The sequence below is a fragment of the Symphalangus syndactylus genome, chromosome 4 (assembly GCF_028878055.3).
Source record: "Symphalangus syndactylus isolate Jambi chromosome 4, NHGRI_mSymSyn1-v2.1_pri, whole genome shotgun sequence".
Lineage (NCBI taxonomy): Eukaryota > Metazoa > Chordata > Mammalia > Primates > Hylobatidae > Symphalangus > Symphalangus syndactylus.
This window is the reverse complement of record NC_072426.2, coordinates 73503830-73519940: the sequence shown is the minus strand read 5'-3', so window position 1 is coordinate 73519940 and position 16111 is coordinate 73503830. Positions and strand designations below refer to the sequence as shown.

The 16111-nt window shown below is 42.8% G+C and overlaps 1 protein-coding gene across 6 annotated transcripts in view; it reads left to right on the top strand.

Moving 5' to 3' along the window:
* The window catches only part of EPC1 (enhancer of polycomb homolog 1), a 119078-nt gene that overhangs the window by 20418 nt on the left and 82549 nt on the right, over nucleotides 1-16111 (top strand). For 4 of the 6 annotated variants that reach the window (XM_055275090.2, XM_055275087.2, XM_055275086.2 and 1 more), the window contains exon 1: nucleotides 12609-13118. The exons of the other annotated variants lie outside the window; for them this stretch is intronic. In XM_055275090.2, coding sequence (XP_055131065.1) covers nucleotides 12966-13118 — 153 coding nt within the window. In that variant the 5' untranslated portion in view covers nucleotides 12609-12965. Of the gene's footprint in view, nucleotides 1-12608; nucleotides 13119-16111 lie in introns of those variants that run through there. 6 annotated transcript variants of the gene reach the window in all.

Below are 16111 nucleotides of genomic sequence, written 5' to 3'. Positions count from 1 at the left end.
ACAAACATAAATGATACAAAACTACTAATGATACAAACATAAATGATACAAAACTACTAATGATACAAACATATGAATGATACAAAACTACTAAATGGAAGCAAAACAAAAAGATCTCAGAAGGTGAATGTCCTCTTTTAAATAAATTAATTTTATATAGTATCATTCAGGTATTTGGCTTCATATGAGAATTTCTTTTCTCTTTCCTTAGCTAACAGTTTTGAAGCCTTTACAACACAATATTATGTTGTATACTGTACATATGAAAAATAAATCTCAGAAGAGTAAAATGATCTATTCAAAAAATAAGGTAAAACTATCATTCAGAAAATAGCTTATGTTTATTAAGCATGACTTTTGTGTCAAGCCCATGCTGTGCTATTTTCGTTGAATGCTTGCAATAACCTAAGTAATAGATTCTGTTACGATTCCTATTTTATGGATGAGGAAACTACAGCTTTCAATAGCTTAAATTAGTGTCAAAATCTTTTAATTAAAATTCAGTGTATTCATTTCACTGGAGAAATTTTTGGAAAGAAATGTAGCTAAACATTTCTCGTTAATTTGTTATTAAACCATATATACTATCAAAGTGTAGCAATCTGCTCAATTCTAGTACCTCCCAGATTTTCATCCAATTTTATATTTAAATGTCTTATATTACACAATTTTTAGCAGGATGAAACATTTTAAGACAGTAATAAAGATAATATTTTAAATTTATAAGATCTTTATGCCTTTTCAAAGTTTATTTGGCAGACTTAAGTAATTAGATGGATAACTTGATTGGAAAAACTTCTATTTCCTTGAATTGCCTAGAATGAAATTTCCTAAAGTGTGCTCTTATAGAACTAAAGGTAATAATTAACGGTGTACAGAAAGGGGTTCTATGGTCAGAGAACTTTGGAAAATTCTGTGCTAAGCATCAGTAAATGGGTTTCTTTTCTGCAGGACTTCCCTGAGCCTACACATGGTGAGCCTCTACCTATCTTAAAGAGGAAGATTTAATAAGCAGTATTTCCCTAACTTATTAGTTTTATACAGAATTCTTTACATAACTCTCATTTCAGAACATCAGTATTTTATGGAGCCTAGTTTTTGAAAAATGCTAAACTAATATCAGGGAAGAAATACTGATATTTAAATCCTGGGTGCTTGTCATCTACTCAGACAGATGATGAAGCAGCTAACCTTCGTTTGTGTAGACTTGGCACTATCATTACTCAAAGAACAGCAGACATCTGTTCTGTGCCTTAAACCATGAAAATTTAAACCCATTTTCTTCCCTTTTTTTTTTTTTTTTTAACTCTGTTCCCCAGGCTGGAGTGCAGTGATGCGATCACACAGCCTCAACCTCCTAGGCTCAAGTGATCCTCCCACCTCAGCCTCCCAAGTAGCTAGGACTACAAGTGTGCACCACCACACCCTAGCTCATTTTTGTATTTTTTGTAGAGACGAGGTCTCATTATGTTGCCCAGGCTGGTCTCAAACTCCTGGATGCAAGTGATCCTCCTGCCTCAGCCTCGAAAAGTGCTGGGTTTACAGGTGTGAGACACCACATCCATTCTAAACCCATTTTTTATTTTAAAAGTACTATTCAGATTATGTGTTCTTTATAACAATGAAAAGTCAGTGCATTCTATAATTTAAGAGGGTAATTCTTAAGTAAATTATTTTACAGGTGCCGGATAAGTATCTCTGTCAAATAATAGTCTTAGAAGAGTATTTAATGAGATGGGAGCATTCTCAAATTATACTGAGAAGTAGGCTGGGCATGATGGCTCATGCCTGTAATCCCAGCACTTTGGGAGGCTGAGGCGGGTGGATCACTTGAGGTCCGGAGTTCGAGACCAGCCTGGCCAACATGGTGAAACCTCGTCTCCACTAAAAATACAAAAATTAGCTGGGTATGGTGGCGGGCACTTGTAATCCCAGCTACTTGGGAGGCTGAGGCAGGAGAATCTCATGAACCCGGGAGGTGGAGTTTGCAGTGAGTGGAGATCGTGCCATTGCACTCCAGCCTGGCAACAGAGTGAGACTCTGCCTCAAAAAAAAAAAAAAAATTATTGAGAAGTAAAGGCCACAAAACAGAATAAACTGTATTATCTCAATATTGTAAAACCAGACAATGAAAAGCAAAAACAAAAACTAACAAATGGGGCCAGGCATGGTGACACACCTATAATCCCAGCACTTCAGAAGGCTGAGGCAGGAGGATTGCTTGAGGTCAAGAGTTCAAGATCAGCCTAGCCAACATAGCAAGACCCTGTCTCTAGAAAAAAATTAAAAAATTATCCAGGCATGTTGGCACGCACCTGTAGTCCCAGCTACTGAAGGCTGAGGCAGAAAGATCACTTGAATCCAGGAGTTTGAGGCTGCAGTGAGCCATGATAGCACAACTGCACTGCAGCCTGGGCCACAAAGCAAGATCCTGTGTCAAAACAGCAACAAAACTAACAAACAAAACCAAAAAAGACCAGAAGAAACAGAAACACAAAGTGTTAACCTTATTATAAATAAATCAATTAAAACAAAAAATATTATCTCATTCCAATATACATGCTGCTGCAGTGCAACTGTCTTATTTTTTGGCTTACATGTCTCATGTTTGGGAAACCAAATTCAGAAGAAATCTTAAGATCTGGATGTGGCTTTTACCTGTGTCAGTAATTCATGTAGAGAAGTCAGGTAGGTCTTTGGTTTCCAAGCTTCTACAACTTTAACTCTGGAAGATACGTCATGTACTCTGTTCTAACTTGGGAGGTGCTGAGGATGATAGCTACTCTGTGTCCCTGGCTATATCCTGAAGCTTAACTGATTTTTGACTTCAAAGTGGTCTCATTCTTGTGAACAAGTACTTAAACAATGATTATAGGAGGGTACTGGGAAATCACTTTTTTGGGGGCTTTGGTAAATTTTTTTTTTTTTTTTGAGGCGGAGTCTCGCTCTGTCACCGAGGCTGGAGTGCAGTGATGCAATCTCAGCTTACTGCAAGCTCCGCCTCCCCGGTTCACGCCATTCTCCTGCCTCAGCCTCCTGAGTAGCTGGGACTACAGGTGCCCACCACCACGCCCGGCTAATTTTTTGTATTTTTAGTAGAGACGGCATTTCACCGTGTTGGCCGGGATGGTCTCGATCTCCTGACCTCGTGATCCGCCTGCCTCGGCCTCCCAAAGTGCTGGGATTACCACCTGGCGGTAAATGTTTAATCAACGTGCGCAGGCACCGCTAGGCCTATAACTCTTCCAATTCACAGCTCAGCTCACAGAGTCTATTTTCCTCCCACGGTGTCCTAAAGAAATTGGGTTTGCTGTTACCTCCTCATTCTTTTTGATTCTCCTCATTGATCTCCTCCTTGAAATGCTGACCTCATTTGGCCTGTCTCCAGGCTTCTCTCAGCCTCTCCCTCTGTTCTTGTCCTGGGTGTCTTCTAGATGTTGGTATTCCCCAGGGCTCCATTCTCTATGCTCCTCTCTCACTCCCTGAGTGAGTCTTCACACCAAGAATCCCACTCCATGGGCTTCCAGTCATTCACTTTCCCTTCCCTGCTCTGAAAGGGAAGGGGAACCAGATTCACAGTGCCTACCTAAGCAATTGGCACAATGTTGCTCAAGGTATCATGGAGAAGAATAAATATAGTGAAAGATAAAAAACATTTTATTTCACTAATCTTAATTTATTAGATGATAATTCTGTACCCCAAGTTTCAGTAAGAAAACAGAATTTCCTTCCTCATGTTATAAAAGCAAAAGCAATTCATGATATTTTCTCTCTCAAAGCCCTTCTTCCCTGACAGTCTTTGTCTACCACCCACTAATAAATTGTACTTAAACCTTCCAACATGTTTCTACTTCATTAACAATCTTTCTCATTCCTCCAAATTTTCTTCCTTCACCCATCATGTACCATCTGTACCATACTGATTTGTATGTGCATTACTTAGTAAAACTAATGCTTAAGTAGTCTATCGACTCAAAAGTGTAAGGCACTGGCCGGGCGCAGTGGCTTACACCTGTAATCCCAGCACTTTGGGAGGCCAAAGCGGGCAGATCACCTGAGGTCTGGAGTTCAAGACCAGCCTGGTCAACATGGCGAAACCATGTCTCTACTAAAAATACAAAAATTAGCTGGGCATGGTGGCACATGCCTGTAGTCCCAGCTACTCGGGAGGCTGAGGCAGGAGAATGGCTTGAATTCAGGAGGCAGAGGTTGCAGCCAAGATCATGCCACTGCACTCTAGCCTGGTCAACTCTGTCTCAAAAAAAAAAAAAAGGGGGGGGGTAATGCACTAAAGGTAGTGTGTTCTCTCTTGTGTTTGTCTTTCTACTACTTATAACCTTACACCAATGCCTGGCACATAGTAATCTGTCAGTATGTACCAGTCAATGGGTTTAATGGGTTGATAGTAATTTAACATAATCCAGTTTAGATAAATACCACCAAATATTTCTAAAATGTATATGGTTTAATTTGTACATTTTTCTAAGATAGACTTTTATTCTGAGAAATTAATTGGGATGAGACATGGAAGAGACTACTGAGTAGTTCCTCTGCTAAGTACTAAATTATTATTTTTCAAGTTCAGTTTCTCAACAGTTTCCTGTTCATGCCTCCCACCACTTCTCCAACTGCAACTAGTAGTATCCTCCTTAAAATGCTGTCATAGAGGTCTCAACTGCTTGCCAGCACAGTGAGGAAAAGATCAGATGATTTATAGCAGTGGTCCCCAGCCTTTTTCACACCAGGGACTAGTTTCATGGGAGACAACTTTTCTATGGATCCAGGGGGAGGGGGTGCTTTGGGGATAATTCAAGTGCCTTACATTTATTGTGCACTTTATTTCTATTATTATTACATTGTAATATATAATGAAACAGTTCTACAACTCACCATAATGTAGAATGAGTGGGAGCCCTGAGCTTATTTTCCTGCAACTAGATGGTCCTCTGTGGGGACAGTGATGGGAGACAGTGACAGATCATCAGGCATTAGATTCTCATAAGGAGCATGCAACCTAGATCCCTCAATGTGCAGCTCAGAATAGGGCTTGAGCTCCTGTGAGAATCTAATGCTGGGTGAAGCTTGGGTGGTAATGTGGGCACTAGGGATTGGCTGTAAATACAGATGAAGCTTTGCTGGCTTGCCTGCCACCCACTTCTGTGCTGTGTGGCCATTTACACATTACACATTTACAATAAACGCATAAATCCCAATACACTTACACATTTATTGTGTAAATCCTAAGGTTATAGAAAACCTAAACCTTAGGATTTACACAATAAATGTGTAAAGACATTCTATTTAGATTACATAGAAAATCTAAAATGTATTGTGTGTCATCTTTTTTTAAATCCCAATACTGCTGCAACTACAATTCTCAGATAGTCCCATTTGTTTGAATCATGCTTTTTTTTTTTTTTTTTTTTTTTTGAGGCGGAGTCACTCTGTTGCCCAGGCTGGAGTGCAGTGACACAATCTCGGCTCACTGCAAGCTCCACCTCCTGGGTTCACGCCATTCTCCTACCTCAGCCTCCCAAGTAGCTGGGACTACAGGCGCCCGCCACCATGCCTGGCTAATTTTTTGTATTGAATCACGCATTTTTCATTTCTTTTTTGTTGTTGTTGTTAAACTTCATATTGAAAATAAAGTTAAACTGAAATAACTTTGAGTCCATCCTGCTACTGTTTGCTAAGACTGATAATTTGTCCTTTATTCTCTTAAGGTATAGATATATTGTTTCTAAATATATTCTGAATGATTTTATTTTATGTGAAACATAGTTCTTAAAGATTATGTACAGAACTCCATGCACAAATTACTCAGTAAGGAAATCAGTAGTTCAGATATTGTTTCTGTGACACCTTATTAAATATATTGAAAGGCAACTGTAATATTTTCTTTCCAACGTTTCCTAGATGAAAAAAACAACATACCATAAAAGGCTTCCAGTGTTTGTTTACCTAAATGTTATAGTGGAAGAATTGTTTGCAGTCATTTCTTTATGTAACTTATTATGAAAGTAAAAAGCAGGAAGTTAAGAGAAATGATTAGAAATCATTACTTCAAGTGATAATGTATTCAGTATTCATACTTTTGCAGAATGCTTTAAATTATTGCACATCACTTTTTAATGTAGAGATCATTGTGCATTTACACGGTTTAAAGACATTAATTTCACATTTTCCCAATTAAATACAAATACAGTACCTCACTTTATTATTAGTCCTGTGAGGATATAGAGACCATATCTTGTTTATTATTGTTTCTCCAACACAAACTGTTTTGCCTTAGCTCTTAGTAAACATTCAATAAATATTTGTTGAATGCTTGAAGAAATAAGGAATCCAGACTCCTGCTACCAAAACCAGTATTATGATTTTTAATCTTGTTGCCCCATCAAAGAGAGTTTAACTCTTTGCATCACTGTCCATTCTGGCTGTCATTCCTTCCTGCCTGCCTCAGAAAAAGCCCTAAAATTAACCCATTTAAATGATTCTTTGCTTTTAATATACAAACTTGCCCACATCTCTCCTACTTTCAAAAACAATGAAACCCTTGACTTCAAATAGCTACCCCTTTCTCTCTCTCTTTGCCCTTCATTACCAACCCTCTTAAACATCTCTTCAATTCTAGTTCTCTCCTCACTTCACTTCAATCTGGGACTGCACTCTGGAATCAGATACTAGAGATTTCTTTTTTTTTCTTTTCTTCTTTTTTTTTTTTTTTTTTTTTGAGATGGAGTTGTGCTCTTGCTGCCCAGGTTGGAGTGCGACGGCACGATCTCGGCTCACTGCAACCTCCACCTCCTGGGTTCAAGGTATTCTTCTACTTCAGCCTCCTGAGTAGCTGGGATTACAGGCATGCACCACCACGCCCAGCTAATTTTATATTTTTAGTAGAGACAGGGTTTCTCCGTGTTGGTCAGTCTGGTCTTGTACTCCCCACCTCAGGTGATCTGTCCACTTCGGCTTCCCAAAGTGCTGGGATTACAGGGGTGAACCACTGTGTCTGGCCAGATAGATACTAGGGATACTAATCTCAGCACTGCTTCTTACCAGCTTCATGGCCATAAGCCAGTCACACAACCTCTCTAAACCCAACAGGATATACCTAATAGGGCTGTCATGAAAATTGAGATAATGCATTTAAAGTATTTCTGCATCACCTGGTACATACTAGGTGTTCCATAAATGGTGGCTATTCTTCCTGTTGACTGAAAGCATAATAGGAGTTCAGAGATGAGAAAGATTGGGGTAGGCTTATTTTGCATTTATCTAACTGCTCACCGATGCTTCAGATTAGGAAATTAGGGCCCAGAGAGTTTAAGTAGTCAATGTTCATGGGGGAGGTAATATTTGAGTTGGATTTTGAAGGATAACAACAATATCTTACATCTATTGAGGGTTCACTGTGGGCCAGGGATGATTCTAAGTGCTTTACATGGTTTGTTTTACTTACTGTTCAAAACATTCCTGTGAAATAGGATTTCGGTAGACAGTCTGAGGCAGGACAGGGAGGACACACTGAAAAGAATCAATATGGCTGGGCCGGGCACAGTGGCTCATGCCTGTAATCCCAGCACTTTGGGAGACTGAGGCGGGTGGATCACGAGGTCAGGACATCGAGACCATCCTGGCTAACACCGTGAAACCTGTCTTTACTAAAAATACAAAAAAAAAAAAAATTAGCCGGGCATGGTGGCAGGTGCCTGTAGTCCCAGCTACTCAGGAGGCTGAGGCAGAAGAATGACATGAACCTGGGAGGCGGAGCTTGCAGTGGGCCCAGCTCGTGCCACTGCACTCCAGCCTGGGTGACACAGTGAGACTCCATCTCAAAAAAAAAAAAAAAAAAACCAATAAGGCTGGGCACAATGGTTCACGCCTGTAATCCCAGCACTTTGGGAGGACGAGGTGGGTGGATCACCTGAGATCAGGAGTTTGAGACCTGCCTGGCCAACATATGGTGAAACCCCGTCTCTACTAAAAAAATACAAAAATTAGCCGGGCATGATGTTGCACTCTTGTAATCCCAGCTACTTGTAAAGCTGAGGTAAGAGAATCACTTGAACCCAGGAGGTGGAGGTTGCAGTGAGCCGAGATCACGCCACTGCACTCCAGCCTGGGCAACAGAGCAAGACTCCAACTCTCAAAATAAAATAAATAAATAAATAAATAAATAATCAAAAGAATGAACAAAAACCTGGAGGCAGGAAAGACACGCTGATTTTTTTTTCTTTTTTTAAGATGGAGTTTCGCTCTTATTGCCCAGCCTGGAGTGCAATGGCGTAATCTCGGCTCACTGCAACCTCTGCCTCCCAGGTTAAAGCGATTCTCCTGCCTCAGTCTCCTGAGTAGCTGGGATTACAGGCGTGCGCCACCATGCCCGACTAGGTTTTTGTATTTTTAGTAGAGATAGGGTTTCATCATGTTGGCCAGGCTGGTCGCGAACTCCTGACCTTAGGTGATCCACTCTCCTCAGCCTCCCAAAGTGCTGGGATTACAGGCGTGAGCCACCACACTCAGCCGACATGCTGATTTCTGAAGATGGTGATGAGACTGCTAGCTAGAGTGAAAAGCTTGTCTTAAGCAATAATGACAAACGATGTTGGACAGAGTGGGGCAAAATTATAGGAGGTCTTGACAACCAAACACTCAAAAATTTGGCTTTATCTAATGGCAAAACAAACAGCAGTTATAAAGATATGAATTAGAGAAGGAAGGATACAGAATGAAGTAGAGTTTTTGGCACACTGACTTGGTGACATGCATTGTGAGGCCCCAGGGACCCAGAGCCTCTTCTTCCACTTTGGTTACCACTAGCCACCAACAGAAGAGTACCAGCACAGTTTCCTATAAAGTGGGAGCTTTAAAAAGGTTTACTGAGGGAATGAGTAAATAAAGGATGGACTGAATAAATAAAGGATGAATGGGAGGCTGTTTCTAGGGGTGAAGTGATGAGAGTTGGGACTACGTTTAAGACAATGGAAATGTAAATCGGGAAGTAAATCCCAAAAACATTTTCAAAGAAGAAATCATAAGAGTTGGATACATACCGAACAAAAACTACTATTAGAGCTGTATTTCAAATGTATTAGTTACCACAGAATGCAGTGTCAGAGCAGTTGCCTTTGGCATATTCTAAGTTTTTGTTAAGTAGAAATTCTGTATTTGGAACAGAAATCACATTTCTTGTGCTATTATATGTAATCATTATTACCATGAAAACTCATGTCTCTTTACTTTCTACTCCTACTCCATCCACCCAAGTTCTTACCAGTTTTACCTCCTAATTGGATTGTTGTTGGAGTCTCCTGCTGAACTCTGGCCAAATAAACCTCCTCATCCTCAATCATACCTGACAGTTGCCACCTCTCACCCTTTTGTTCATACAGTTGCATTCCCCCATGAATGTTCTTCTATAATAGCATTTCATTCCCATGAGCAGTTGGAACCTTAGCCATCCTTCAGAATCAGATTGCATGCTGCTTCTCCATGCTGTCCGATCAACCCAGATGGGACCTACTGCTCTCTTTTCTGAACTCCCATAGCCAATGCATTTCATTATACTGCCTTGCCACTTGGGTAACTGGGTATCCATTTGCCGGTGTTTTATTTGTATCCCCTACAATGACAGTACTGTGTGTTACCTGGTTATCCAATACATATTTGTGACATCAAACTATCTTAAATACTCCAAATCCCTTCCCAAACAAGAGTTTCCCTCTGCCGTTAGGGTATTCAGCTTTGCCCTAGCATACATTTTTTGCAACATCGAGAATTTCACATCACTTTTGTTGGGGATACTTAGAAAAAGAAGGAATTTTAAGTTGAGAACAGAAAAGAATTGTTAAAGTGAAAGTACAGGATTAACCATTTTTTCAGGAATCTTTTGGACAGATAAAAGAATCTAGGGAAAACTAAGCCTGAACCTTTACTGCCGTCTTCCTGTCCCTTATGGTGAAGAAAAGTGAGCTGCATAAAAAAGAGGCATGGGTCCGAATGCAGTGGCTCACACCTGTAATCCCAGCACTTTGGGAGGCCGAGGTAGGAGGACTGCTTGAGGTCAGGAGCTCAGCAGCAGCCTGGGCAACAGAGGGAGGCCCTGCCTTTAGAAAAAATTTAGAAATTAGCAGCGTATGTGGCACGTACCTTTAGTCCCAGCTACTGATGGCTGAGGCAGGAGGATCACTTGAGCCCAGGAGTTCAAGGCTGCAGTAAGCCACGATCACAACACTGAACTCAGGCCTGGGAGATAGAGACACTGTCTCTAAAAAACAAAAATTTCAAAAAAGGGTTTTTTTGTTTGTTTGTTTTAATTTTATAAAAGAGGCTTGGGACGGCAGCCTTTGGGTCCTTGGGAACCCAGAAGGACCTGAGAGTTGGAAATCCACAGCATTGAGGAGATGGATAAAGGAATGATGAGAAAAAGGTGTCTCTTAGCAGGCATATGATATTATCTGCCAAAAGGCAAGCTGAATCTGTAAGCTTATCTCTGAATTTGCCATGGAGGGTGATTTTAGACTTTCTAGAGAATAAGAAATATTTTTGTACTCCACCCATTAGTACTAATGTAGGATGTGGAAACAGTTATTTTGTTGTTTACTGTTATATTAATGAGGGTAGAAATAATTCATTTCCTTGGTTCACTCTTGACTTACTCTATTTTGTTCTTAAAATCTTAGGCTCCTCAGTCATGAATTCTACTGCTAGGACTTTCAGGAACCTAATGTTGTAGGCTGGAGAGGGCTGTTAGAATAATATTGAGCCAGTATTTTCGGAACTGTTAAACCTGGCTAAACAGGTGTCATTCCACAGAGACATTGGCAATTCTTGAGGCTCCCAGAAAGTGACTGCTATCTAATGACAGCCTGTGGACACGTCGCTGCCGTTGTCTTAAAATACCTTTCTTCCCTTCATTTTTACTTTTTTTGCAAAGTTAACCCACACTTACCCTACATAATTTTACCCAGATATCATCTCTTCCAAAAAGTCTTCCCTTGCTACTTCATTAGAACTACTCTCCTGGGTTGGGTGCCACTCTTGCCCCTTCCCACAGTGGCCCGGGCTTTCACCATAACACTTAGCTCACCGTGTGGCAGTTGCCATTCGCGGGTCCATATCCCCACTGTGTAAGCTCCTCCAGGAGCCCTGTGGGTGCCAAGCTGACTTGGAAGGCTATGAGGGCTCAATACACACACTCAATACTCATTGAATGAATAAATGCACGGTCTCTGTATAGGAAATGCAGGTGAACGTCCTTCTGCCTCACTTAAGTGAGCTGCCAATATCGGAGTTTTAGGATAATTTTGGAGAACTGCAATCCGCCCTGTTTTCTCCCTACCCCACGGGAGCTGGCTAAACCAGCCTGGAGGCTAGCAGTTTGCCTGTGTGCCCTAAGCTAGTGACAGACAGCTCATATCAAGCCCAGTATTTAAGAAGCATGATTACTTTTACTATGTAGCCCCCAGGGAGAAAAGCAGACTCACAAAACATTTTTGTATCTTGTTGCACAAGATACAAAATTGTGCACCAAGATACAAATTGAAACTCGAATTGAAATTTGGCTGCCAATTTATTAAACCCACCCCAACAATCTTCCCTATTAAAAAAAAAAAACAATAATAATGAAGAGATCTCAGGATACCCATTTTCATGTGTAATATAAACCGATGCCACCCATCTATCATATCCATCTAAATCTAATAATTCAGCTTTTTGTTTGTTTGGCGGGAGTACAACAGGTCTTTATATGATTCAATGTTACAAAGTTTTTCAGAGGACAAATGATAAAAGTGTGAACCCCACGGCTATGATGAAGCCACAGTTTCTTTGAGTACAAAATCATGAGCTAGATATAAAGAACTGGCTTTAAATTCTGAAGTAGATCTTGCTTTTAAATGTTACAGTGGTGGGTAATAATTTCCTTTGCTTCAGTTACTATTTAAAAAATAAATATGTGTAGATAAAAATGCAGGATTTAAAAAAATCTACTTTGTAGAATAGAATACCTATTATTTATATTAAGCCCAATGCGTGGGAAACGGATCAATGACTTGATGCGGTGCCTATAAAATAATATAACCCAAAGTTGCATTAGGACATAAAAATAACTGCTGATAAAAGTTTACCCAAAGTAGCATCTGCCCCTAATACAGTTTGTATTTTTATCGTAAAGACCTAAGGCGCCGCAGGAACTAGGCTGTGCGTTCGCCCCCCGCGGCAGACGGCGGCGCGCGGCGCCTCCGAAGCGCCCCTCCGAAGCCCCGCGGAGGCGGCCGCTGGCAAGCACCCCACAGAGGTCCGAGCCCTCCAAGCCCCAGGGGCCCGGGGCCCGAGCCCCGCCTGCCACTCTCCCCAGCTGCCTTTCCAAACGCCTGCGTGCTGGTGGAGAGAGTTTTCCCGCACCTTGTTCGCCCGGCAGAAAGCGGCGCCGGCGGGGAGCGAGCGTGAGAAAGTGAGCGTGTGCGCTGCGGGAAAGCACGACCCAAGAGCCGGCGCCCGGTGTCCGAGCGCCCAGTCCGCCCTGTCTGCCCCCGGACCCGCGAAGGGCGGGGGCCCCGGACAGTGAGGCGCGGGAAGCGAGGCCGGCGGGTGCCGGGGGTTGGCGGGACGCGCGCTCCGTGCCGGCGACGGCCTCGAGCCCGCGCTCCCTCCCCCCGCCCGCGTGCCCGCGCCGCTGCGCGATGCAGTGTGGGGAATGGCTGGGGTTGGCTGAAGAGCGCACAGTGGAGTTTTAATGTCCGCCATGTTGGCCATGGCGTATTGAAGAGAGCGAGCGAGAGAGGAGCGGAGCGGCACAGCCTCCCACCCTCCCGGCTGGTGTTAGTGCCCGGACGGCGGGCTCTGCGCTCCGCCCCTCAAGTCCCCGGCAGCGGTTGGCGAGTGGGGACCGAACCCCCGGTTCTCCATGATCCCGCTGGCCGGGGCCGTTTCCCCAGAGCGGAGAGGTATCTGCTGCGCCTGAGATGAGTAAACTGTCGTTTCGGGCGCGGGCGCTAGACGCCTCGAAGCCGCTGCCGGTTTTCCGCTGTGAGGATCTGCCCGACCTGCACGAATACGCCTCGATAAACAGGGCCGTGCCGCAGATGCCCACCGGAATGGAGAAGGAAGAGGAGTCGGTACGTGTTAACTCCCCTGTCCGACCCACCGTCAGGCCCGCTCCCTCTGCTGCCTGCGGCGGCAGCGGAGCAGCAAACCCACACAAAATGGCCGCCATCTTCTCTTCGCCGCCGACCCTCAGTCGCCGGCCGGGCCTATACCCCGCCTCCCCCGGCCTTGACCCCCGGCCGCAGCGGCCCGGCGGGGCCCCTTCTAAGGCCACCCGCTGACCCCGGCCACTTGTACCCGGGTCCCGCGGAGTTCGGGGGCCCGAAAGGCACAAAGGGGTCACGTGACGAAGCTGCCGGCAGCCATTTTGTGTCTTAGTTCTTGGGTTGGGCCTTGTGCATCCGGAGAGGGGAACGGGCTGGGTGGCTGTGGGGGTGCGGCGAGTCGGGAGCCCTGGAGGACCCGCCTGCAGGCCCCTCCGTGGGCCGCTGGGTGGCGCTCTAGGGCCACTGCCTGCCGCGCGCCGCTGCCCGGGCCGGGAGCGCAGGTTCTGTGCACAGTCGGGGAATTTGCCCCATCGCCTGGGAAGCTTGTTGGACTCAGTGCAGCCCCCACGTGGAGCCTCAGACGGGCATGTCATGTTGGCTGCGGCTCTGTGAGGCTTTTCTCCCCCTCTCTGCAAGGAAATGTCGAGAGTGCAGCGTGTTTGCCCGGACGACTTACTTTTCTAGAAGATAAGACTTACTCTCAGGGTCCTCTTTCTGGGATGTTTGCATCCATCCCTCTCCAGAGCTAGTTGGTCGGAGGATAATAAACCACTATCCCTGAGTTTTTCTGTGATCCTTGCGAATATCTTGCAGATTTGTTTGGAGTACCTCTCTCTTCCGAAGCGTGTAACCTTACCTATTTGTAAAATAAATTTAAGTAACTGTTATAGATCTAAATTTCGAAGGAGGATCCTTTCTTACTCAAAACCGAACTAAAACTAAGTGACTTGATTCACAGAAATCTTAATATTGAGATGTCTAAATTGGGTGAGTTTCAGCACGTAAATGACTGTTGACAACTGATAGTCATTTTACCATCGCTGTGTCTTTACCTTGTTGTGGAAGTTGGGTTCGGACACCAGGATAATAGAATCTTCCTCTCATTTCCCCCAGATCCTTGACAGTATAACTTGATGACTTCTAATCCTAAGGAATTGCATACCTTGGTTTTCAGGTACAGCCATTTAAACAGGGTGCAGTGTATTGACAGTTCAAGGAAGTCCAGGAGTCGCGTGGATTTGTGTGCTACAATTTTGTTGTGGAAAATTGTACTGTAATAATTCTCTTGGTACTGTAAGAATTTTTAATGTGGAAATTATGCTCTGTAATGTTTTTGGAAATAAAACTATTTAAACTCTTTGGGTTAACCTTTTAAAGTAAAATAGCTGTGACAGTGGAATGTTACTTTTGAGGGTAGTGTTTTAAATCTAACTTTACAGATAAGCCAAGTGTATGTAGTAGCTGAGATTGTCTAGTTGGGCACTGACTTTCAGCACATTGTCTTATGAGACACTACCTCTTTATTTATTTTACTTGTATCAACTTTAGAATAGCATGGTGCCATTTGTTTATTTTTTAATAAGTGAATTTGTTTTTAAAAATTAAAGTACTTGTGACTGCAGAATCTTGTCTTTTGCTTTTATTTTTATTTCTGTTTATAAATTTTACAGATAATACTTTCAAGTATTGGGGTGTTGGTTTTACCCTGCCCTGGAAATTAATTTGTAGTTCTTGTTTAGCAGCCAAGGAAGGGGAAAGCCTTGATTAAAGCAAGACAGCACTACAGTACACTTTAGACTCCCAAGTCTTGCTTCTGTGAATACTTTGGACAGTCCCAAGAGTTACAACCTAAAGTCAGAGCTGAGCTCAATGAAGTATCAGTGCTTGTTAAATTTTACGGGTAATTTTTGTTCGCTGAAATAATTTAAGCTTTTTTTTTTCTTTTCTTTTCTGAGATGGAGTTTCACTCTGTTGCCCAGGCTGGAGTGTAGTGGCACCATCTCTGCTCACTGCAACCCTCCGCCTCCCGAGTTCAAGTGATTCTCCTGCTTCAGTCTCCCCAGTAGCTGGGATTATAGGCGCTTGCCACCACGCCCAGCCGATTTTTGTACTTTTAATAGAGACAGCGTTTTGCCATGTTGCCCAGGCTGGTTTTGAACTCTTGACCTCAGGTGATCCGACCGCCTCGGCCTCCCAAAGTGCTGGGATTATAGGCATGAGCCGCCGCGTCTGGCCAATTTTCACGTTTTATACTGCAGTGGCTATCAATAGTTTGTAACATGTGGAGTCCCTAATTTTGAAACACAGGGATTTTTTTTTTTCTTCAGATTGCCTTTTTCCATTATGTGCTTAGAATTTTTCACTTCACAGCCAACCAAAGCTGTGTATGAGCAGAGAAGCATAGACCTCAAGAATAGATACTGAACCTAATGGAAGAATGTAAAAAGTACCCGGTAAACAAGCTCCTTTACAGTCCTGTGGTTCATGCTGTTAGTGGTAGGCTGTGTAAATCATAATATTGAAAGTAGTGTGTTATGCAGTGTTGAAAAGGTGTATTAAACATAAAGGTAATTGAATTCTGGATTCACCATAGAAAAACTTTTTGATGATTTGCGGAAGCATTTTGTACTTCTAATAAAGAGGAAGGGTTAAAGCAAACTTCTGCCTTTAACTGACACATTAGTTATTTGTTATCTTAGATCACTGTAACCTAGAACCTGAATTGACTGTCTTAGAAAAAAAAGTATGTAGTCCTATGTTGGTCCTGAAAGGTGAGGACAGTTTTTTTATACACCACCTCATTAAAGCATTTTATTGATCAAAATAATCTGCAGAATTGTCATGTGAAATACACCTAGTAATTGTTACGTTGTTTCTGGATATACTTGACAGAAATCCAGGTCTTTTAACATTGGGAAAATAAGTATTATTCGTGTATTCCCATTTAACCAGTGTTGGCTGCACACACGGGCGTAACGAGGCAGACTTTTTAATTTTTAAGAAACAACTTTAAGTAG